The sequence below is a fragment of the Schistocerca cancellata genome, chromosome 5 (genome assembly GCF_023864275.1).
Source record: "Schistocerca cancellata isolate TAMUIC-IGC-003103 chromosome 5, iqSchCanc2.1, whole genome shotgun sequence".
Taxonomy (NCBI): Eukaryota; Metazoa; Arthropoda; class Insecta; order Orthoptera; family Acrididae; genus Schistocerca; species Schistocerca cancellata.
In genome coordinates, this window is record NC_064630.1 from 266,212,555 (window position 1) to 266,238,882 (window position 26,328).

Sequence of the window (26,328 nt, forward strand, 5' to 3'; positions counted from 1 at the left end):
TTAAATAACAGTTGGTTTGCAACATGTGTAAAAATTGAATATAAGTTTTCTAAAGTGAAGTTCTTTACATGACAAGTTCCCACAAAGTAAAACACTGTCAATTTTAAAGCTTTGCATCATGCTGCTCGTTTATTTTATCGCTAGGTTGACCAACCAATATGTGTGGAATTATTGCAGTAATGGGTTTCAACACAGGCTCTGACACTGGTGGGACTGTAAGTAGTTTCTCAATGAAACAAGGCTGTTGTAGTTTAAACTTATCACTCATAAAATTAATTGAGCTGGTATATTCAGAATAGGAAAATGAGAAATGAAGACTGCTTGTATTTATCAACTACTGGGAGCAGAACGAACAGAATAGGGTGTGAGTAGTCAGGGAAGAAACAATAAGAAACATAGACAACCTTGAGATTTCAGAACATTTTAAGCATTAACAGAAAAAGGAAATGAAGAATTGTGGAGGAGAGATTCAAGGCTGCTTGATGGAAGGTCCAAACTCAATATCTGTAGAGAGAAAGTGGGTGAATGAATCTGGAATAGTAATAGATTATACATTCCAAATAATATTCTGTTAATGATGATTTACATTCCAGAACTGGAAGCCCTTGTTTTGAACTATCACTTCTCTACAGGATATTAATAATATTTTGGAATTTGAATTTTGGCCATTACAGTTCATTGCTGCTTCTGACGCTTTTCATACAGGGTTGGGCTATAGGGGAGAGTGTGTGCTCTGCTGCACTATTTTGTTAGCAGATGTTTCTCTTCTGTGTCTCTTAATGTAAGATTCATCTCAAGAGCTAGAGATATTTATACAACAGATGTTTTTCAGTGTTGTTTAAGTTCAGTCTGAACCTTGTTTCCCCAAATGTTCAGTAATTCATAAGTAGTATTACACGAATAAATGTACTTTTTAATATTATAAAGTGTCAAATTAGTAGAATAAAGGTCAATCTGGGATGAAAGTTACACAAAATTGCTTAATATATCCTTGATGATGCTATTTGTTGGAAACTTAATTTCTTGGATTTCTAGAGGTGAAAAAATTTCTCCTGCACGTTATATATTTATCAGAATTTTCAAACTGGTTTATGTTGAAAAATGCTATGTTACTTGCCAAATTTCGTGCTCTACAATCATTAGCAGGCATCTAAAAGAAAATAATTGAAGACGTGCAAGTATTTCTATGCTGATGGCAGCATGCCTGCTGTAAAGAGTTCATTGTTGTTATCTCTCTGTCATTCTCTACTATTTTTTTTCCATGTTTTAGATGAATCTTCTAGAAAATTAATCTTTTCCTCCAATACTATGTGACTAAATTATTATGGGGATATAGGGGGAAAGTTATAGTAATAACTTACTAGTTAAGATATTATACACAACGTACATTAAGGTAGAAACAAAGTGTTCCACATGCATATGTGAACAGGATTATAAAATCTGATGATCCTGGGTAAATATGCAAACAAAATCATGCTGGCAGAAATGAAAAGAGCATGTTCTTATTCAGAATGTTGCTCCCTATCTTAACGAAGGAACAGTTTTGAGTTTGTTATGAAGAAATGGAATGAAGGTACCTAATTGATTCAAGAGTAGTCATACTGTAATCTCCTAGAAAGCATGGACACTACAATCAGTGAGAGACTGGGGAAATTCTGAGAACCAGATGTAGTATTTGTTAATTCGTCAGATGAAACAAACTAGTTTTCAGACCGATAATACCAAAAACACCTGTCAACTTTAGTTAGTAAGAAATTGAAGCAAACTAGACACTTCGGTTAGTGAAAAATATAGCTTGTCAGCAAGCACTCAAACTAAAAAATTCCCAATTTGTTAATACACTAAATAATTGATCTATCGAAAAATTGTAGTAATTTGATCAGTTGTGGATTCTTGGATTCTTTCTATGTTTTGACATACTTATGTTCAAGGCTCTCTCTCTCTCTCTCTCTCTCTCTCTCTCTCTCTCTCTCTCACACACACACACACACACACACACACACACACACACACACACAGATAGACAGAATAGCCTCATAATCTGGTAATTACAATGGTATGAGTAACTCCTTTATCTGTTCTATACCACAACAGAATTGCTATTACAACTGTACCGCTAAGTTTTTGGATTCAGTATGTTCTCGCATTTCAGAATTTTTATTTGTTTCACTGTTTTGGGTGTCACTGGCATGTGAGAGTGTGAATTTTGCTGTGTAAAACAGATGCTGTTTTATGATTGTAAGCATTGAAATTCTCAGTTGCTAGAGAACAACATATCAAATATATAGCTGAACATTGGTGCAGTTAAATTACAAGGTCATAAGGCTCTTTTCACCTACTGGTTTAAGGAAAATGGAATATTTACAGTTAAGTTACAAGGTCATAAGGTGCTTTTCACGTACTGGTATATGGAAACTGGAATATTTATAATATTAGCAATTAAAATTTAAATAGTGTACTAATAAATGATGCTATCAGGAATTTGTGTGAAATCACGGTAAGACATTTTGAGCACACAAGGAAAAATATCTTAGAATGAATAACACTTCAGTAGTGAGAAGATCAGACCTCTTAAAAAGCTCATAATGAATGACGTTTGTTGGCTTCGCCCTGAAGTAGTAATATTTTGGGTTAAAGAATTCATTAATTCACCAAGGATTTCATAATAACATTTGAGTGACATTCTGCAGAATCTTTTCCATTTTACAGTAATGTAGTTTCTATCAAACTGCCAACTTCAGTGCTACAAACTTACAAATCTGCATGTGTTACATATAATAAATGAAACTGTTTTACTGCACACTTTCTGGGACAGAAAAAAGTATTTACTTACCAGTCAGTGGGACAGGAGAACGTATACCAGGGTTGACTGACAAACAAGCAGATAAATTACATATTAAACCTAAAGCTTTCAGAACCTTTTATTTAATTTTAATTTTGTTATTGTTGAGGCTCCTCTACTGGGACAAGAAGTAGACAAGAGATAGTAGAATACAAAGTAAAACACTATAGATAAGGGAGAAATGGAAAGATGTTCCATATTTCATGCCAGTGGTGGTAAAAGTATCTGCCTATGAAATTTTAGGTACTACTGGATAGAAAAATTAAAATTTCGATTGCAAATGAGTCATAGTCAACCAGATTATGAGTAGTAGAAAAAAAACATGGTAGTTTAAGACCAGAATGATATCACAGGGTGAGGATGGAGACAAAATATGAATCACAAAAAAGTGAGAATGAATAACAGAAAAAAAGAGTTAGAAAGGAAAAAAAATATTGTGGAGGTATGGACATATACGAAAGTGGACACTATAAGCAACAGAACAAGAAGTAAAAATAAGTCAGAAACTTGGAAAAGCAGAGGGGAAGGAGAAGAGACTGGACTAAACAAAGCTCAGATGAATGACAGACTTAAGTACTTGAAATTTTTTGGTGCACACCATCCCATCATTCTCCTCCCCATTCCCTCCTCATGCTTCTTTCCTTTTGTCTCTCATACTTATTGAATATCTCTTGTTTCTTTCCATAACCTGTAATTCTGTTCCAGGTTTTAGCTCTCACAACGATCTGTTTATTATGTCTGACTCACTGTTGTTTGTCTGAATTTGGAGCCTCAACAATTAAAGTTGTTGATAGTTCTATTCTCTTACTGGTTGCTTTAGTTGCCCTGATGCCTGCTTTGTAGTGACTTGCCCTTTATTCCTTGATTAATTTTTTTTAATCATAATTTTTCAGACTGTTTCTCTTCCTCATGAAGGAACTAACAAGGGAAAAATATATTTTCTGTGTTTGTCACTCGCCACTGATATGGTTGCTTTTGTCTCAGTGATTAGTAAATAAATGCTTTTTTCCTTATATAACGTCACTTTACATATTTGGTTTTTGCCTTTAAATTTCTTAACTTTTAGATGAATAGTATTTGGAATGAAACTAAATGAGGACAGCACAGAGGAGAGGGATTGTGCTACACTGCATGCATCTGCTTTTGAGGGTTGTGTATGTATTGTTCTTACAATTAATGCCATAGGATTTAGTTTTTTTGGTACATATTACAGTGTATTTATGTCTGGTGTAGCTGGAGCAGAGACAAAAATAAATTCTATAGAAGCACGTAGCAGGATTGCAATAGATATATCTGATTTTGAGGACTATATTAATCAAGAAAATATTAACACTCATTCACTCAAATGCATTCTACAAAATTTAGTTGTTAACTACATATATTCTAACAGATTCTTAATATTCATTCACTCATGATCATTTTATAGTTGTGCAATTTTTCTATAGCATCCACTGATCTTCTTTAGAACATTAATTCTGTAATGTGAAATTATATTTGCATAATTTTATCTATCAAAAATGTGTAAAAGTAGTGATCTGTAGATAGTGCACTGTTGGTTACTTATAATGTTTGGAATAAGTAAGTTACCGAGGCTACAAAATCTGGTGTTAATCTATAAAATAGAATTATGTGAATTGGACCTTGTAAACCTGCAGAAATATGTGCATCTTCAGTAGAAATATGTGTGCTAAGATGGGATTTTACTGATTCGTGCAACACAAGGACGTGGCTGGACTGACAATTGCAGTAACTAATATGTAAAAACTTTTAGTCATTTCATCTGGCAAATTGTTTTCAGTAATTATGTCACAAAAGCTGACGGTATGTGTAACAGAGGTTAGAGAGAAAAGTAGTAAGTGATATTGTGACAGTCATTAACTCTGTAACATGAAGGAATAACTTTTATGATTTATTAAAAAAAAGCTTTCTTTTCAAAATTTATCCTGTATCACAGCTATTCTTTGTGAGCATTGTATAAGAGTCAACACATCAAATAATAATGTGTACTGTTAGTTGATGAGCTAATGTCATGGCATTCTTTAGATAGCATATTTAACAGCAAGTTGGTTCAAACGAAATTTAATAAAAAGATGCAAATTTAATAGCTGAAGACATACTGAAAGCAATCTTATAAATTAAGTTTTTAAGGAAGTTATACTTGATTTCAAATCCTGGCAGTCTACATCCCACACTGCCATGTAGATGAGATATCTCTTGGCAGGCATGAAATAATGTGTCTTAACACTGGAAATTTGAAGATTAATGCAGCTTAAAGAAGTTACAGATCATCTGAATGACCTGTGCTGTATAGAGATAACACATCAAATGAACTGATATGCACACCATAACTATGAAAAATATTTGTTATAATACACTTTTTAGTACATTCTGTTTCATCTCTGGTACTATAAACCAAGTTTTTATTTATATAAAAATTTTCAACAATAACTATTCAGGCAGCCCAAATGAGGACCATCAATCACTATGTACATTAAATCTCTACAACTTTCATGACAAACTATAGATCTTAAACAAAAATAAACACAGCTTTCACTCACCTTCAAGTTTAAGGAACATAATAAATGCACTGTGAGATTATCCTATTTTTAGTTCTTATGAAACAGACTTCCACCTGATATATTAGTGGTGTATGAGATTCATACACAAAATATATTTGTCCCTGGACACCTTAATTATTGTAAATATATAGCAGTTATATTTCATCTGCAGTGATTACTGAGCTTCAACAATATGACACATGAGCCTTATTATATTATTAACAGCATATGAAAAATTACCTATCATCTAATTTACTTAGCTGTTTGAAAATGGACTAGTGTGTGAGAATGGTAACCATGTGTTTTTCATTTATGGCCTCTAAATGACTAACAGCTATGCTGTTAACATTTTATCCAGAGTTTATGTGAAGTTTCATACAAATTTATCTATGGTACAAATATATAGCTACAACAAACTTTTATTCCACTCTCATAGCTGCAAGCCAAGTAATATTGGCATTTTTGCAGTCTGTGAAAGAAATGTTTTCTCAGTAAGTTTCACTTATTCACTCAATAATTTCGGTCATGGACATATTTATTATTTGAAAAGCAAACTGTCTTTCAGCTGTTATAAAACTTCTCTTTAACTGAATATCTACAGTCTGTATATTTAACTCTATATAACATTATTCTAGATTTCATTATGCAACAAACAGGAGCACTGGGGCCTGCCCAAGCTCACAACCCAACAAGCATCTCTCCGGACTGTAAAAAAATATTGTGCTCTTCTCTTTCGGCTCATTTTCAAATCACTAGACAGGACAAGATAAGAATTTATATTCAAACATTAATGAGACAGCCACAAAGACAAAATAGAGCAGAAACATTGTGAAACCAAGTCCTTTGTTCATTTTCCACCGGAAGCAAGCAATAGAGATTATGACAAACACCAGCATCATGAAAAGAATGGTGATTGAGCACACCATCCCAACACTGTTCACCTCTACAGGCCTTCCATATATGATTCCAAACAGCAGCCAAGGCACTGGTAACCTGCAGCATCAAGAGACCACCATAATTACATGCTGAAAGTTCTGTATTACATTGCTATATGTTAAATTTTGTATGTAATCGTTGTTGAAAAAACTAAGTTAAACTGTGATAATTAAAATAAAGAAAAACAAATATAAAACACTGAATTGTTGCTGATGGATACAATGAAAAATATAACATTTTTCAAGCCTTTTCTCATAGCTCACCTGGAATAAGGGAAAAGAAATCATAAAAGTACAGAAAATACGTTTAAGATGTCACAGAAAATCAGAAGTAGTTATCAGTCTTGGCTATGAGGCATAAACTGAAGTCAAAAGAAATGCCAATTTCCCATTCATTTGGCTCATCTATGATGGAAGTTGATTGCTAACGAAGTTCATAAATTAAAACATTTTGATCATTAATGATGTTTGTCAAAGGACAGATTAATAAGAAACACATTTTTTAAACATACTGTAAAATGGGTATGAAAATATAAATAAGGTTACACTTTTTAGCACTTTTGCAGTGAATGTCATGTGTGGTATTAGCTTCAACATGAATTGTTCTACACACGAATGCTTTCCATTATTGACCAGATGTGAAGAGTTGTACACACAGGAATTTTTCTGTGGAGCCAAACAAGTAAAAGCCTGAATATTCAAGACCTGAGTTGTATGATTGTTGCTGGAGCACCTCCTGACTAAATTAATTTTTTTAAATTCTTGGAATTGGGATTATTATATTTTCCTTGAAATCTGGGGGATTTTGCTTGTCTCACATACCTTAGCAGTTGGAATAATTCTGTTGCTGTTGCCTCTCCTGAGGATCTCGATAATTCTTTGGGAATGTCATCAACTCCAGATATTTTGCTTCAACTCAGGTCTTTCAGTGCCTTGTAAAATTCTTCAACACTTCATCTTCTCTTTCCATAATACCGTCTTCAAGTTTTTTTCCTTCTATATATTCTTACCACCTTAACTCATGATACTTGTACATGTGATTCAATTTTCTCCAAAGGTTTCTTACTTTTCCTATTCTTGGCTTCTGTCTTTGCTATAGTCATAGATCCTTCTACAGCTTTGCATTTCTGCTCGTGACTGTTCTTGCTTTGCTTTCTGCACTTTCTGCCAGTTTCATTTTTAGATGTCTGCATTCCCTTTTGTCTCCTTCATGTGCGGCATTTGGTCTTTTCTGCTTTCATCAAATAAATTTAATATTTTGTATGTTATCCAAGGATTTTTACTAGGCCTTGCCTCTTTGGCTATTTCATAACTCAGAGCCATCACTCATCTACTATTGTATTCCTTCACCTGTTTCAGTTGTAGTCTGCAGTTCGTAACCAGTATATCATGGTAAGAACCCATATCAGCCACTGGAAGTACTTTAATTCTGGTTTCAGTTTCTCTTTCTTGCTATTATATAATTTTTTTGAAACCAAATGATGGCTCCAGTTCTCTTCCATGTATACAAATATTTTCATAGTTCTTAAACCAAATGATTGCAATGATTAAATTGTGTTCTGTGTGAAATTCTATCAATAAGCTTTTCCTTTCATTCCTCTCCCTCAGTCATCATGTTCTATTGCTATTTTTCCTTCTCTTTTTCTTTTCCTACTGTTGAACACCAATGCCACCCCACCCCTCTACCCTCCAAATTACAATTAAATTTTTGTTCCCCTTGACAGACTGAATTATCTCTTTTATTTCATCACACATTCTGCCAATTTATTCATAATCTGTGGAGCAGTTAGGCATCTATACTTGTACTACTGATATGGGTGTTGACTTTGTGCCTGTCTTGACTGTGATAACATGTTCATTATGTTGTTCAAAGTACTTCAGACACAGTCCTATTTTCTTATCCATTATCTTGTTCAAAGTACTTCAACTACAGTCCTATTTTCTAATTCATTACTAGATGTGCACATAACTTAATTCTAGATAAAATTTAAAATTTTCTGGTAAATTAAATGTTCAAAGAGATTTCGAAATTGCAGCTGGTCATTGTAAACTTTACTTCTCGATATTTCAACTGGACACCTGCCAGTCATCTTCAGGTGAACGATCAACAACTGACAAATACTTTCTGTGTTCTGCCTTATATAGAGTGAGAGTATTGCCATGCATGCACCAGAGAAACAGAAGGACCACACCACCTGGCAGCAGCTTCTTCACTGATGGAACTGCCACTCACTGCAGTCATTGCAGTATTCTGGCATCTTTGTCTAGAGCAAATCTCAGAGATGACTGGATTCCACGCATTGTCCAGCTGGTAGCTTCTGTCACAGTTCATTAGATTTTATGTGATGCGTAGTTCAATGGGCTATTTTATAATGGAGTCCCAAAAAGATGTTGCTGTGGCTGAAACTAATGTTTTGTCATACTTCATTGAATGTCTGTTGGAGACACAATGTTCCACATTTGCAAACTTGCTCAGTTCCAGAAGTCGAGGGCAATGTTTATGTTCTGCACAACGTTCTTCTGCTGTGTGTGTTGTTTTGTCCTATATAAGCCATACCAAACTGGTGAGGTATTTTGTAAATTCCCACCTTCTGCAATAACAAGTTATCTTTCACTGATCGCAGCAGGTCCAAAATTGTAGATGGTGGGTGGAAAATTACTTTCATCTGAAGATTACTAAGGATTCTTGCTGTTTTGTTGGAAATATTTCCAACAAATGGAAGAAAAGTGTGGGACTTTGCTGGTACATTCTCCTTATTATCCACTCCCCTGTTCTTTGTTTTAGCTGATAATGCCCTGTTCATCTGCCAAGTCAAGTATCCATTGTCTCTGAACACTGTCCTCAAATGTGCAAGCTCTTTAGGCAAACAATCTGCATCTAAAACTGTATGGCCCCTGGGCACAAGGGTTTTAAGCACATTCATGATTTGAGATGGATAATGGCGACTTGAAGAGTGCAAGTACAAATCAATGTGTGGCGGCTTACGATAAACAAAAAGTCCCAGAGAGCCATCACTTTTCTGCCTAGCCAAAACATACCGGAATGGGAAACAACCATCTTCCTCTGATTCCATAGAAAATCAAATGTTCTCATAAATGGGGTTAAGTTGGTGTAAAAACTCCATTAACTTTTCTTCTCCGTGAGGCCACACTATGAAAGTATCATTCAAGTTCCTACGAAAACAGTTTAAGAACCATTGGTTCAAGTGCTGTTTCCTCAAAATCCTCCATAAAACAGTTTGCTACCAGGGGAGACAAGTGACTGCCCATGGCAATGCCATCAGTCTGTTCAAAATATTCTGGGTTTAATATAAAATAGGTTGAGGGAAGAGTGTGCCAAAACAAAGAAGTGACGCCCAACAAACTGTTTACCAATTAATGGCAAAGAATCAGCAAGAGGTACCTTTTTAAAAAGATATGCTACATCAAAACTCACTAGAAGATCTGAACTGCTTAGGTTGAGAGCCACCAGTCTGTTGATAAAATCGGCTGAGTTCCATGTATGATGAGGACATTTGCAACCAATGGTCTCAGCAAGAAAGCAAGATGTTTGGCTAAATCGTATGTCGGAGTGTCAATGTTACTCGCTATGAGCCATAAAGGAAGGCCATCTTTGTGCACTTTAGGAGGACCATAGAGTCTGGTGGTATGCTGCCATGTGGTCTTAACCATTCGATGGTCTCTGGATATAATGAGGAAGAATTCGGGAGTGTACATGTCTTCTGTGGCACACATGCTGTAAGGTCATTGGCAATCTTCCTGTAAATAGTATCACTGAGTAGGTCATTCATCTTCTCCAAATACAAACTATGAGGTAACAAAACTCTTGATTTACCTTTATGAGCCTTCAGCACTGATATGTTTGGGTCCTCTCTGAGATTTCATTGTGCAGCCCTTTCTTCATAGGTTATGTTACTGTGTTGAGAATGAGATTTCAAAAGAGCGTGGCAAGTTTCCATTCTTAGTTCTACACCAGAATCCACAAGAAGGCATTGTTCCCATAGGAAGGAATTTACAGCTTCAACATCTCTTACAAAACTTATCAGAGGTAGCACATTTAGTTTAGGTGCAAAATTTAGTCCTTTACCCAATAGAGACAGTGTCAAATCATCTAAATGCTTCTCTGTGAAGTTAACAATGGAATGCCATGCAGTTATTTCCTCTGGTGATGGCTGTTGTGGCACCAAACAATCAAATTTTGACAACTGCCAAGAACTTTCATCCTTATACACTGAAGCACCAAAGCAACTGACATAGGCATGCATTTTCAAATACAGAGATAGGTAAACGGGTAGAATATGGTGCTGCTGTTGGCCATGCCTATATAAGACAAGTGTCTGGTGCCATTGTTAGATCAGTCACTGCTGATACAATGACAGGTTAGCAAGATTTGAGTGAATTTGAATATGGTGTTATAGTTGGCACACAAGTGACGGGTGACACCATCTCTGAGGTAGCGATGAAGTGTAGATTTTCCTGTAGGACTATTTCATGAGTGTACTGTGAATATCAGGAATCCAGTAAAACATCAAATCTCCAACATTGCTGCAGCCGGAAAAAGATCCCGCAAGAAAGGGACCAATGATGACTGAAGAGAATCATTCAGCACGACAGAAGTACAACCCTTTTGCAAATTTCCGCGGAATGAAACATCATCGATATGGGCTTCTGGAGCTGAAGGCCCTCTCATGTACCCTTGATGACAGCACAACGCAAAGCTTTACATCTCTCCTGGGCCTGTCAACACCAACAGTGGACTGTTGATGACTGGAAACATGTTGGCTGCTTGGACAAATCTCGTTTCAAATTGTATCGAGTGGGTGCACATGTGTGTGAATGGAGATAACCTCATGAATCCATGGACCCTACATGTCACAGGGAACTGTTCAAGCTGGTGGAGGTTCTGTAATGGTGTGGGGCTTGTGCAGATGGAATGATATGGGACCACTGACATGTCTGGAGATGACTCTGACATATGACACATACATAAACATCCTGTCTGGTCACCTGCGTCCATTCATGTCCATTGTGCATTCTGACAGACTTGGGCAATTCCAGCAGGACTGTGCAACACCCACATGTCCAGAATTGCTACAGAGTGGCCCAGGAACACACTTCTTATTTTAAAAACTTCCGCTGGCCACCAAAGCCCCAGACATAAACATTAAGGAGCATAACTGGGATGCTTTGCAATGTGCTGTTCAAAAGAGATCTCCATCCCCTCGTACTCTTAAGAATTTATGAACAGCTGTGCAGGATTCATGGCATCAACTCCCTCCAGCACTACTTCAGACAACAGTGGAGTGAAAGCCAGAATGTGTTGCAACACTTATGCGTGCTCATGGGGGCCGTACACATATTAGGCAGGTGTACCAGTTTCTTTCACTCTTCAGTATATATCATCAAACTTGGCTGAAGTCTGTCCAACAACCAATCCCATGATACAAGAGAGAGAAGCGCTGCAATCTTCATGTGTAAGTGGAATAGTTCTTCTGAAATGGTATCCAACCTTTGCCTTTTATAAGAAATTCTCTCCTGATCGGAGAAGGTAAGTTAATGGAGTTTTTGCATCATCTTAACTCCTTCAGGAGAGCATTTGATTTACTGTGGAATAAGAGGAAGATAGTTGTCTCCCATTCCTGTATGTTTTGATTAGATGGAAGAGTGATGGCTCTCTGGGACATTCTGTTTATCCTAAGCCCACTCACACTGATTTTATTTGCGCTTTTCAATTTGCCATCACCCATTCCAAACCATGAGTGTGCTTAAAACCCTTGTGCACAGGGCCCATACAGTATCAGATGCAGATTGTTGGATACTCGATCCTGCAAATTAACAGGGCATTCTCAGCTGACACCAAGAACTGGGAAATGGATAAACAGGAGATGCACCAAAAAAGTCCCAAGCTTTTATTCCCTTTGTTGGAAATATTTGCTTCAATATAGCAATAATGCTTAATAATTTTCAGGTGAAAGTGATTTTCCGCCTACCACCTAAGATTTTGGGCCTGTTGGGATCAGTGAAGGATAACTTGTTATTGCGGAAGGTGGGAGTTTACAAAATACATTGCCAGTATGATATGGCCTGTATAGGACAAACAACATGCTTAGTGGAAAATGTTGCACAAAACATAAAAATTGCACTCATCTTCTGCAATTCAGCAAGTCTGCAATTACGGAATACCGTATCTCCAATGGACATTCAATAGAATATGAAGAAACATTAATTTTGGCCACAGTAACATCTTCTTGGGACTCCATTATAAAATAATCCCTTAAATATGCATCTAGGAAAATCTAATGAACCATGACAGCAGCTAACAGCTGGATAATGCATGGAATCCCACCATTTCTGAAATTTGCTGCAGACGAATACTTAATTATACTTTGTGTAGTTCTCTCTGTCATGGAGTTTTACTTCATAGTGATAAATCACCCATTTTGTTAGAAATTATGGAGGAGTCACTTAAAGATTCACAGTTGGCATTGAGATATTTTTAGAATCTCCCATTTATCACTAGTTGAAAAGGGTATTTTGTCTCCAGTTCCCTACATACCTGATGTTTTATAATGATCAAAGTGGTTTCTTTTTCCTATGAAATGAGTCTTGTTTGTAATGTGATTAACTGCATTAATTACTTGGTCACCTTTTTTTGTCTATACTTTCAAATTTAAGAAATTTTGGGTGAGGATTAATTTCTATTTTTTTCTTTTTGATGTTAAACACTCCAATTATTTTTGTTACATGTGATTTACTTTTATGAGATTACTGTCTAATGTTGCACAATGAAAATATTCAATACATGTACTCATAAAAATTGAATTCTTATATTATTGTAACTGATTTTAATTGAAGTATGTTTGCTGACTGATTATGTAGTGAGACTCAGTTTTTTAATAAACACTTCCACATTTTCTTACCTAAGATCTCTACATTTGGGTAAGTTTAATTTTGGTATACAAAGAGAGCTGCATCATCTGATACTCCTGCATCTTGAGTATTTTTTTCATGCTACGTAATAGTTATCACTACAGATAATAGTGTTACTTTGATCATGAGTGTTCAGTCACATCATTATGAAACACAAAAACATCTATAATACTGATGCTTCAGCCATTCTCTTCAGGGTGACTAACTGCTGGATTCTGGTGAATGATCTCCCCCTATAAACTGTCTTGTTTTGATTGTCAGCTGGCTGTCAACATCACATTCTGGGATGCCAATGAACAGTTTGATGTAAAGATTTACTAGGAGGGTTGATTACTGCCCATGCCACACTGGCAGGTGATTGGTGGACAATAGCAAATCAGCAGCTTGTTTCTAAGACATTAATGCTGCGTGACAGTTCTCTTTTGGCTGCTTGTTCATACTGTTGAACCTGGATCATGTGGAGCTGTTGGCTGATGAACACACTTGGCCTGTTGGACTGGGATTGTTGGCAGCCAGGACGGATTACTTATTTCCGTCCTTCCTGTTCATGCTGTTGGTGTATTTAATGGTTTTGATAGACTATCTTATTTTTCACTGCTGCATCCTTGGCTGTTGAGCAAGCACACATGGCTGCCGAGCGAGCACACAAGGCTCTTGAAAACGGGTAGATTGGCCACAGTCCTGATAGTATTCAGCTATAGCTGAATTGTTATGTTGCCCCAGCCATAGACAGTGTTCATACTGTAGCATGTAAGTGATAATAGGTCTCCTGATTTCATCAATGTAGACAGTCTAGAATTCACATCAAAGTTCGTAGGTGCCTGCAGCTACAGAATTCCTCTTGGGCCTCAACAGATCTAGGATCTTATGGCTGTTCTAGAACATTGTTTTAATTCTTCTGTGGTGCAGCACCTTGCCTGCATGCTTGCTGTTTAGAGAGCAACAGGAAGAGGTTCTTCTGTTCCGCTGTCTATACTAGTACTAGCTATGGATCTAATGGTCACTTGTAACATAAAATCTCCGTATACCCATGTGCTGCAAGAACAAGTACCAGCAAACATCTGCAACTTAGCACAACTGTGTTTCTCACCGACATACTTTACTTGGCTTTACAAATTCCATGAGCAGACACACAGAGTGATAATGGGCTCCCCCCTTTCACCCATAACAGGTGATGTATTCATGGAAGCATTCATTCAGACAGTGCTAAGTTCCATGCTGCTGCGCCTACATTGTTGGCTGAGGTACATGGATGACACATTTGTCGTGCTACTTGCCCAAGCAGCACAGGCAATAGCCAACCGTACAGCCATCTACCCATGGCAATATTTATTTCAAATTATCCAACTGTATCATAGAATGTGACATTGGTAGCTACTTGAGAACTAACGTAAGACAGAAGGCCATAATTAGAACACAGCAGTTAATCAAATTGAAGAGGACTACTGCATAATGATCAAAATTGTGGTATTTTTAGTTGTTTTAGTGTTTCAAAAAGATGTGGCCTAATACGCAAAATTATTTTATTCAAATTGACTCTTGTTGTGGGATCTTACAAACTTTGTTGCTGTTATTCTTGTAGAGTGGTCAAGATTTAGATTTATTGCATCTTTGATCATCAGGTACTGGTAACATGAAGCACATTGGTCATAAGCACAGTAACTGCAGGAAATGTATAAAAGTTAAGTGTGTGCAAGAATGGAGATTATTTCCATAGAGCACAGAAAACAGCTCCAGTATGATGTTCTGGGCAGCTGAGTTTAAAGATCTCAAGAAGTGTGGAGGAAGTAGGTGTATGGGGACTGGTGAGAGTGGTAAGGAAGAGGAATTCCAGAGGAATGACTTCATTTATTTTCTATTATGAAAAGGAAAGATTGCTACTCGTCATATAGAGGAAATGTTGGGTCACAGAACAGATCACAGAACAGACGTAACAAAAAGACTGCCATACATGTTGACCTTTTGGCCAAAAGGATGTTTCCTAAAGTAGAAAACACACATACATTCATGAAGGCACCCCTCACACACACACACACACACACACACACACACACATGAGACCACTGTCTCTGGCCATTGAGGTTGGGCTGTGAGCAACTGCATCTGATGGAAGAAGCAATCTGGCTGATGGAAGTAAAGAGGAGGCTGGAGCAGGGAGGGGGAGGAATATAGAATAGCAGGTTAAAGGTGGGGGAAGGTAAAGTGCTGCTTGTTGGAGCATGCAGAAGTGTGGTGGTGACAGGGTAGGGCAGCTAGGTGCAGTTGCAAGGGGAGGGGAGGGGAGTGGAAAAGAAGAGAAGTAGAGGAGAAAAAGTAATACTAGTGGGTGCATTTGTGGAATAGAAAGCTTGTACTGTTGGAGTGGGGGCAGAGAAGTTGATAGGTGGGTGAAGGACAGGGCCTAATGAAGGTTGAGGCCAGGGGGGTTTATTGGAATGTAGGATACATTGCAAAATTCAGAAAAGCTGGTGTTGGTTCGTGACTCAGTACCAGCCAGGACAGGAGCAACTGAATCACATTGTCAGTCGTGATTTCAACTATCTCTCATCATGCCCTGACATAAGGAATCTCCTACCCACTATTCTTCCCACCCCTCCCACAGTGGTATTCCACTGCCCACCAAACAAACCTATGCAACATTCTTGCCCATCCCTATTCCACTCCTGATTCAAACCCCTTGCCTCATGGCTCATATCCCTGCAACAGACCTATTTGCAGGACCATACATCTTCCCACCACCACCACCTATCCCATTAATGGCAAGACTACCTGTGAAAGCTGCAACCACTATGTTGTGTTCTATGTAGGCATGAAAACCAACAAGATGTCTGTCCACATGAATGGCAACCAACAAACTGTGGCCAAGAGACAGCTGGACCACTCAGCTCCTGAGCATGATGCCCAACACAACATTCTTCACTTCAGTGACTGCTTCACAGCCTGCACCATCTGGTTCCTTCCTAACTGCACCATCTTTTCTGAATTGCACTGGTGGGATCTCTCCCTGTGATGTATCCTGTGTTCCTGTAACCCCAGTGGCCTCAATCTTCATTAGCCTCTGTCCTTCACCCATCTATCCCCCTTCCATGCTCCCACTGAAATGCTACACAGGTTTCTGTTTTCTCCCTTCAGGCACAGTTGCTCATAGTCTGGTCTCAGTGGCCAGAGACAGTGGCCATGTGTTTGTGAGTTGTGCTTGCATGAATCTGTGTCTGGTGTTTATGCTGGAAAAAGACAATTTGGCTGAAAGCTCAACATGTATGGCAGTCTTTTTGTTGTGTCTATCTGCTCAGCAGCTTCTCTATAATGGTGAGTAGCAATCTTTTTTTTTTTTCATAATATTGTCAGTATCCCATCCTGGATTTTCCATTGTTTTATTTATTTTTTGTGTGTTCATCAATTGCTTAGCGTCTTCTGGTCTTAGCAACCTGTAATCTATTGACATTAATTATGTAGTTTCAGAGGTCTGTTTGCAGGTAGCATTGTTACTTGTCATACAACAGGAATCTACAGTGCTTAAATTGTGACAACCAGATAGTTTTTAAAATAATGTCTAATCATATGTAATCTTGAATTTTATCAATTTAAATAGATTTTGAGTTTATTGCTTTATGTTGCATCAAAATGAAGAACAACACTTTCAACTATAGACAAAAAGGCCAAGTCTATATAAAATTTGTTTTTCTTTTTTGTTTTGAGATTGTATAAGTCACAGTTCCAGCAAAGCTCATTTTTATTATTAGCAAAAAATATAATTTAAGGTAAATGTATTGGGAAGAGGAATACAATTTTGTATATGTTTGAAGGGGCCTCTATAAAATCACAGGTATCCACCATATGAAATATTCTTGCTTTTTATCTTTGCTGAATAACTACTTTGTGGCATAAAATGTTTCACCTACCAATAAACAACCAAATACAAATGCATTAAATTTACTTGTGAAGACTCTGTATGCACCACCAACCGACATTTATTTTAAAACTGCAACACATAAGGATATTACAAAATTCATCACCTCAATAAAAAAATAGTAATTGTATTGGGTATGATGATATTTCCAGAAGATTATTAAAATCTTATGCTGAGTTGAGAGTATTTCCCTTAAACAGGTCAGTAAATCTGTTATAAGTCACATTTTCTGACAAACTTAAATATGCAGTAGTAACATCTATTTACAAAACTGGAGACAAGCAAACCACCTGTAATTATATACCTATTCCTTTCAAAGAGTGCTTGAGAAAATGGCCGGTGATAGAATACTAACTTATTTAACCAAGCAGAAGTTGTTAACTGCCTCTCAATTTGGTTTCTGTGAAGGATTCTCTACAAAGAAAGCAATACAAGACTTAATAAATTAAGTGCTGGAAAATCTGTACAAGAAAAATTAACCTATTGGTATATTTTGTGAACTTACCAAAGCCTGTGATTATGTGACTTACAAAATTAATGTAATTTTGTACAATATTTATTTAATATCATTTACATATATTAACAACAAGAGAAGACCCAGTATCAAACCCTGTGGGACTCACCACATTACACTCCTCCGTTTCTGGTGGTTTAGTCAATGAAAGTGACTCTGTGCTTTCTGTTATGAAAACTACATCCATCTATTGTCCACACATCTATTTAATTTTATCTTCACTTCTTTTAGTGGAAAACAATATGCAAAGTGTTGGAAGCATACAGTGAACACAATTTTAAATTCTTTATTTTGAGAGTTTGATGTTTAGATATCTTCCCTTCTTCTCATTAGTTCTATGTTGACATTGACATTGACAGTGTTTGATTCCTTTATTGGCATCTTTGTCTTATGATAAACACTTAAACAGTCCACATTTTTTTGTTGTTAACATCTAACCACCATAATCAGATAAACAATTTTCTATTGTAACATGTAAATCACTGAGATAATAGAGAAATAAACCTAAGGCTTTCATCAGACACACTAGGTGTCCAGAATTAGATCTTCACTCTGCAGTGGGGTGTGCATTGATATGAAACTTCCTGGCAGACTAAAACTGTGTGATGGACCGAGACTCGAACTCGGGACCTTTGCCTTTCGCGGGCAAGTGCTCTATCTTCTGAGCTACCCAAGCATGACACCCGACCCGTCCTCACAGCTTTACCTCCACCAGTTTCACACTAGGTGTCCTCAGTCAGTGTCATTTGATGAAAAATCAGTATTAAAGTAATGATAATGAATCTTCAACTAAAATGCATTGCGATAGTAATGCTGTCTCAAACATTTTATTGCATATGGCCTGGATTTTCCATTGTTTGTTATTGCAAATTAAAATATTTTATGCTGATAAACTGTAAACTGTCAGCAATGTTATCATTTGTGTTTCCAAATCCACATTTGTGGCACGGGATTCGAGGAACTATTCAGTATAATATTCATTAATCAGAAGAGCTTCTGAATTAAAACCAGTTCTTGTATATATAGCCACACCCCATTTCTTTTACTGGTACTACATTAATATGACATTAGCTACAGATATCTGCTTAATTTCGGTGAGTCCCAAGTGATCTTCTAACACAAGCGACACATCTGCTTATACTTCAGTTATCCTTTCATTTCACTAAGCCATCTCACGTTCTAAGGGAAGATTCAAAATGAGCATTCTTTAAGTCTTTACTTTTTCCAAAAATGCAGTGTACTGCTTTATTAATAGTGTTTTCAGCTATAACTGTAGTGGCCCACTTAGATCTGGGTGCACAGTCATAAGGCGTGTCACAAAAGTCAGCAGATGCAGCTAGAAGAAGAAGTAGTCAAAATAGGAAAGCAAGTTTCTGGAGTTCCTTCTGTATGCAGGGCTACACATCGCCAAGATTTTCAGGACAATAGAGTATACCGCATAAAAACCATATGCTAACCATGACACAAAGTTAGGGATGTGCAGGGCCCATCAAAGAACAACTGTAGCTACGGATGCCTGGCATTTATAGTACTATGTATGAATGTAGCCAGCTGTACATCATGCAGTTGCAGCAATTTACCTCACAGCACTGTGGGAAGCACACAAGAAATTTTTTCACATCACCTAAGACTAACAAGTCTGTAGTAACAGAGTACAGCATTAAAGGAGAACATGTTTAATTTTGAACAGACAAAGGTGACATGTCATGATAATGGGTTCTAGGGCTCTGACTTCTAAGACACAGAGAAAATATAGGGAAATGACTCTCTTACTACTTGGGACAGTGATGTTCAGTTAAGTTCTTCATGGAATGCAATCTGTCAATAATGAACCCACCTGAGAGTAGCACAGGAAGTGGACAGACATTCTCGTATCCTGATTTAGTTAGTCATCTATTTTGACAGCATGACATTGCTTTACCTCCACAGAATTAGTTGATACCAGAAATATTTTTCAAATTTTGATCAGGTCAGTGTTGTCTTGGCCTTTTTTCTAAAAAAATATCATATGATTTTGTACACTATGTATTGTATTTCAAGCTAAAATTTATGAAAAGGAATTACTGTGTTTTTGTCATTGCCATTGGTATGTACTAGCCCTGAATGTACAGTTAAAATTGTTCTTCTTTTGGATGTATTTGGAATTACAAAATATTTGGCACACTTAAAATTTCTGTTACTAATTAAGCAATCTAGTACTATTTATTGTGTTTTTCTGGATTCATTTATAAAATAAAAATATAATCTAATAGAAATTCATTTGTCAAGAAATATTGTAAACCCTTTGGAGTATTGTTATTACTGCAGAATGAAGTAGTAGTAAGCATGTCTCTGATATGATCAGATGTATTTTGGATGAACAATGTAATTTCAACTTTGTTAATGTGAAAATTCAAAAGACAGTGTGTATAGTATAATGCAATGCAAATAAACATCGAAAAACAAAAATTCTGCACAGACATTCTTCAAATTAATTAGCTCAATTGGACCCTGAGAACCTAAAATGTGAAAATTTCAGCTTCAAGAATCAGACCCCTAAACATGAAGAACTGGTGCCAACTGCACCAGAAAAGATAGGTCGTAGACATAAGCAACAACAGGGGAAGGATGGGTAGATAACAATTTGACATCTCATTCTTCCTCCTCCTCTTCCACCTCTAACAGCATCACAGACTGTGACAATACATGTACATAACTGGCCTAGCTTATACTATCCTGGCATAGGAGATTGTAGTCCAGTGGCTGTAATTCATCATATGCCACAGTAACCACACACTGCATCTGAAGATAACGAGTATGAAACTTGTTCAAATATTGCTTTGGTTCTGCTGCCACTGAGCTGATATTCTGGGAAGATTTAATCAGTGAAACACACTGAGAATGTCTGCATTCTCGTATCCTGCTTTAGTTAGTCATCTATTTTGACAGCATGAATTTTTGCTCATGACTGTTTCATTTGGTTCATGACCATAAAATATATATTATACAGGGCGAATCATCTGAAATTTGCACCGCAAATATTGCGGAAATGGGAAGTGCTATTGATGTGTGGTTTTCACAGAATGGGTTAGTCCTCAGTAACTTGTATTACTAGCCAACAAAAAGATTGTAATAATACTTAGAAAGTGTATTTTTGCACAAATGTACACTTATTTAAATGGAAAATGCCTATTGGTATTAACAGACTAAAAGTAGGGTAAATTAGAATGCCATTGGTATTTGTTGCCAGATTATAGTGCAAGTCATGTACGAGACATCGTATTTTGAAAAGTTTCCACACTGACACTTGCTGTGCCACTCAAGCTGTGTAGTTGCTAGGTATGATATTTTTTTGTTTGCTTCCAGCATAATTGTTTGCTCCTTGAGTGCATTGTGACTAGCTAGTCAGTTAGTGTGTGATAGTCCAAGCAGTAGGCCATGAGTGGACAACGGGATTTGTTGTTGTTGTTGTGGTCTTCAGTCCTGAGACTGGTTTGATGCAGCTCTCCATGCTACTCTATCCTGTGCAAGCTTCTTCATCTCCCAGAACAAACTGCGACCTACATACTTCTGAATCTGTTTAGTGTATTCATCTCTTGGTCTCCCTCTATGAATTTTACCTTCCACAGTGCCCTCCAATACTAAATTGGTGATCCCTTGATGCCTCAGAATATGCCCTACCAGCCGATCCCTTCTTCTAGTCAAGTTGTGCCACAAATTTCTGTTCTCTTCAATTCAATTCAATACCTCCTGATTAGTTATGTGATCTACCCACCTAATCTCCAGCATTCTTCTGTAGCACCACATTTCGAAAGCTTCTATTCTCTTCTTGTCTAAACTATTTATTGTCCATGTTTCACTTCCATACATGGCTACACTCAATACAAATACTTTCAGAAACAACTTCCTGACACTTAAATCGATACTCAATGTTAACAAATTTCTCTTCTTCAGAAACACTTTCCTTGCCATTGCCAGTCTACATTTTATATCCTCTCTACTTCGACCATAATCAGTTATTTTATTCCCCAAGTAGCTAAACTCCTTTACTACTTTAAGTGTCTCATTTGCTAATCTAATTCTGGCAGCATCACCCGATTTCATTCGGCTACATTCCATTATCCTCATTTTGCTTTTGTTGATGTTCATCTTATATCCTCCTTTCAAGACAACTGCTCTTCCAGGTCCATTGCTGTCTCTGACGGAATTACAATGTCGTCGGCAAACCTCAAAGTTTTTATTTCTTCTCCATGGATTTTAATTCCTACCCCAAATTTTTCTTTTGTCTCCTTTACTGATTGCTCAATATACAGATTGAATAACACTGGGGATAGACTACAACCCTGTCTCACTCCCTTCTCAACCTCTGCTTCCCTTTCATGTCCCTCGACTCTTATAACTGCCATCTGGTTTCTGTACAAATTGTAAATAGCCTTTCGCTCCCTGTATTTTACCGCTGCTACCCTCAGAATTTGAAACAGAGTATTCCAGTCAACATTGCCAAAAGCTTCTTTCTCTAAGTCTACAAATGCTAGAAACGTAGTTTTGTCTTTCCTTAATCTATTTTCTAAGTTGCCTGACTCTGAAGAGTCTCCTCATGCAACTGTGTACGACATGCAGATCAACTGCAACAGCAGCAAGAACATTAATTTCACCCACTTCTGTGGTCACTTGTTTCCTTCTGTTCTGTTGTTTAGATGTTACACAGCACTTTCATGTAACTGATTGAAGATATCGATAAATAATTGCCAAGATTACTGACATGTATTGGGATATCTTGCCACATACACTGTACAAGAGTAAACTGTGTTCTTCCTAAGCTCTCCATACACCATGAACATGTTAGCTTTATCTGCACCTAAGTCGAAACATGGCCCCGGGAGTAGACATCATCCCATTAGAACTAATGATAGCCTTGGGAGAGACAGGCCTAACAAAACTCTACCATCTAGTGATCAAGATGTAAGAGACAGGCAAAATACCCTCAGACTTCAAGAAAAACAATAATTCCGATCCCAAAGAAAGCAGGTGTTGACAGATGTGAAAATTACCGAACTATCAGTTTAATAAGCCACAGCTGCAAAATACTAACACGAATTCTTTACAGACAAATGGAAAAATGGTAGAAGCTGACCTCGGGGAAGATCAGTTTGGATTCCTTAGAAATATTGGAACACATGAGGCAATACTGACCCTATGACTTGGATTGGATGCAGAGGACCTGTACCTTCCCCAGATTTGATGCTTGTAGACTTTCTGTGATGAAAGCTGAAAGATGTTGTCTACAAGGACATACCAAGTACACCTGATGAAATACAATGACACATTACTGCAATCTGCTTGGACATCTCCACTGAAATGCTAGCATGTGCACAGCAGAGCTTCAATGCCAGACTGGAAGTGTATGCTGCCACTGCTGGTTGTCATTTTGAACACAACCTGTGATGGTCAATTGTTTCATTACTGGTCAGATTCCACATAACTAGTGTATGGACTTGTGTTATTTGGTGTGTGCTGCCACCGGTATTTTACAAGTGTCAGTGTGGGAACTTTTCAAAATACAATATATTGTAAACAACTCACATTAGAATCCTTCGACAAACACCACTGACATTCTCGTTTACCCTGCTTTTAGTTTGTTAGTGTCAATAAACAAGCTTCTATTAAAAAAGTATTTTCTCATTCTGGAAAAAAAGTATTATGTTTGTGCAAGAACTACACTTTCTAAGTATTATTACAACCTGCTGATTGACTGACAGTACAAGTCCCTAACTACCAGTCCATACTGGGAAAACCACATGTCAATAGCTCTTTCCATTTCCATTATATCTGTGGTGCACATTTTACACGATACACTCTGTATACTTCTTTGCAAACATTACAACTCGCATTCTATCCATTGCATGATTGTAATAACCCACTCAGGCTTCAAGCTTTTGAGACAAATATGACTGGCTGCTTATGCAGTAGACTATTTTTTGTATGACAGATGTTCACTACATGCAGTGGTACATTCTGATAATATTTATGGCGCAGACTTTAGTAGCAGTGAAACTTAATGGAATTTTGTCATTGATGCCACCATGTCTCACCCTTCTAATAACTATCATAACTGCTTGCTTTTAATGATTTAATTATATACTCTAAATATGTTTTGTCTTCTGTTATACATACCCAACAGTTACATCAAATATGTTGCTGCCAACTGATGAAGATACAGCCATATCACCAAAACCTTTCCGTGCTACAATGACACTTGTTATTAGATCTGGGATGGAAGTTCCAGCTGCAAGGAATGTGAGCCCCATCACCTTTAATAGAAATACAGTTAGTGACACTTTGTTACATGTCTCTACAGTATTGGAATAAAGTGTGAGCTGTATGTCACAGTTGACAATCTGTAACATGAGGAAGTACATCACAGTTATGTTTTTACATGCCATATTATACTGAATTACAGAGATATCTCCAAGAAGCAAGTAGATCATACCAAAAATTTTGATACTTTATTTAACTTGTGAATATTCTAAATAGTTATTGGAAACTGAACTTCAAGATTAGAGAAATTTGAAGTATGATGATGTGATCTAGGAGCAGAAGACTGGAAAGTGAGGAAATTACATGGAGTGTGTTGGAAGGTGAAGGTGAGTGTATATACAAACTGAGAAAGAAGGAGGCAGCACAATATAATAATGTATGAGGAAGAGAACATTTGATATTTGAGTAGAAAAATCTTATCAATTTTGTAGGAAGATGTAAGATTTGCTGTAGGAAGGATGTAGAAACTTGCAGAGAAAATGAGACTACAGCACAAAGGAAAAGTAGAAATATTAGTTGGAAAAGAAAACTATGAAATGTTGCCATACCAATTTACCATTTTGAAGTTATTAACTACTGTTTACCAGTGTGGAAGACTAGTGTTTTGTGGAAAACTTTTTTGGCATTAATGAGCTCAGGATATCCTTCCTTTGATTCCACATATGCCTCCTCACATCTGCTGCTGTTGATGCAATAATACACTGGAGTATATAAATTGTGAAGGAATCTTAGGGGGCTTGGTTCTGTTTTTGAGGTGCCTTAACCAATCCATTTTTCAGTGTACACTAAAAGTAATATTTCATCTTATGTGGTTCCGTCTTCTTTGGATAGCACTGATGGAAACTTACTTTATTTCCGTGTCTTATTCTCTGTGTTAAACAAGAATATCTGTTTCTCCACAAGCCAATATTTGCTCCCTTTCTCCTTCAGCGTTTTTATTAGACGCTATCTTATTGAAATCCTAAATAGAAGCTATCCAACACTATTTTCAGCTTTTGGTTGACATTAATACCTGTTAATGCAGGATTATTTTGGAAGTAAATATATACAGAAGTCTACGTTCACTTACAGATGATTATTATAAATATCACACTCCTACATAAACAGAGCACTAACTTTCGATACAAGACTTACTGATTTTTTTATGCACATCTTGAACAATGTCCAAATTTATACTTATTCCTTTTTCCATTGTTTCACTTTAAATGATGGTGGTAAAACTTGAGTAATTACATTGTTAAATTCTCATATGCTCATATAATATTTGCAACAACAAATTTATTGTAATCTGTGTGATTAAGATTTCAAGAAATCAAAGACAGTTCATATCATATGATTATTATTTTTGTTGTGTTTTTCAGTCCAATGAATGGTTCAATGCAGCTAATCTTTCATACAACTGTATATTGTTTCACCTTCGACAGAAAAAAAATTGCAGTTTATAATGTATTGGATTATACAAATCTGTGGTATGTGACTGGTGGCATTAGATGTAGTCTTACAGACCATGCGAGTCCTGTACATTATGAGGATACATAGCATTAGCTCTGAGTTGGCTTATCTTCTGAACCCATACTAAACCTGATTAAGGAGTGACTACATTCCAAAACAAAATATTGGGCTTCCTTGCTTACAGTAAATTCACATAAACTGCAACACAGTTATGATTTAGAGCAATTGTTTGTGACACTTCAACTCGTATTGCTTTTTTTCTGACTGTGTGAAAAGCTGTAAGGTTTTCTGCAGTTAATCAGTACTTGGACCTTCGCAGTGCTACATGGCATTTATAAGCCTGGAAAATAATATTGTTCTCTTTCCAGTTTTATACTTATGTACACTACTCTGGACACCTAAGTAAGTCTGGTACAGCTGAGAAAAGCCAGATATCACAGATTTCACATGCCAGAAAATTTGAGTTGTCCCTCTCATGGCACTCAGGAAGAAGCAAAATTCCATAGCACCATCACATTACTATTGGCACATGATGCTTGTCTGGTATTTATGGTAATAGAAAACTGGTGACATTCACATCATATCTCCTTAGAAGCCTTAGTTATCCAAACCAGCTTCCAGTTTGTTTTGACCAATCATCATGAGTTTTTAATTTTTTTGGTGTCATTTATGAAGCAATTTTACCTTAAATATGATGTGGTGTGTCAAAAATATAGCTACAAGCTGGAGTAAATGAGATTTTGTGTGGGGACTGGATAAAAAAATGGGATGAATTTCACTTATTGTTCATAGTCAATATTATGCAACAACAGTCTTATTCACTGTGTGCATTTTTGAAAACTGCTGTGTTTCCAGTGTAATTCAGGGAACAAAACATCAAAAGTTACAGG

At 36.8% G+C, this 26,328-nt stretch overlaps 1 protein-coding gene across 1 annotated transcript in view; it reads right to left on the minus strand.

Moving 5' to 3' along the window:
* Positions 1-1,981: 1,981 nt before the first annotated feature.
* The window catches only part of LOC126188483 (sodium/potassium/calcium exchanger Nckx30C), a 1,432,322-nt gene continuing 1,407,975 nt past the window's right edge, over positions 1,982-26,328 (minus strand). Inside the window, exons 8-9 of the mRNA XM_049930087.1 lie at positions 23,843-23,979; positions 1,982-6,393 (exon numbers count right to left, since the gene is read on the minus strand). Of these exons, the coding sequence (XP_049786044.1) occupies positions 6,153-6,393; positions 23,843-23,979 (378 nt within the window). The 3' untranslated portion in view covers positions 1,982-6,152. The remainder of the gene's footprint in view (positions 6,394-23,842; positions 23,980-26,328) is intronic.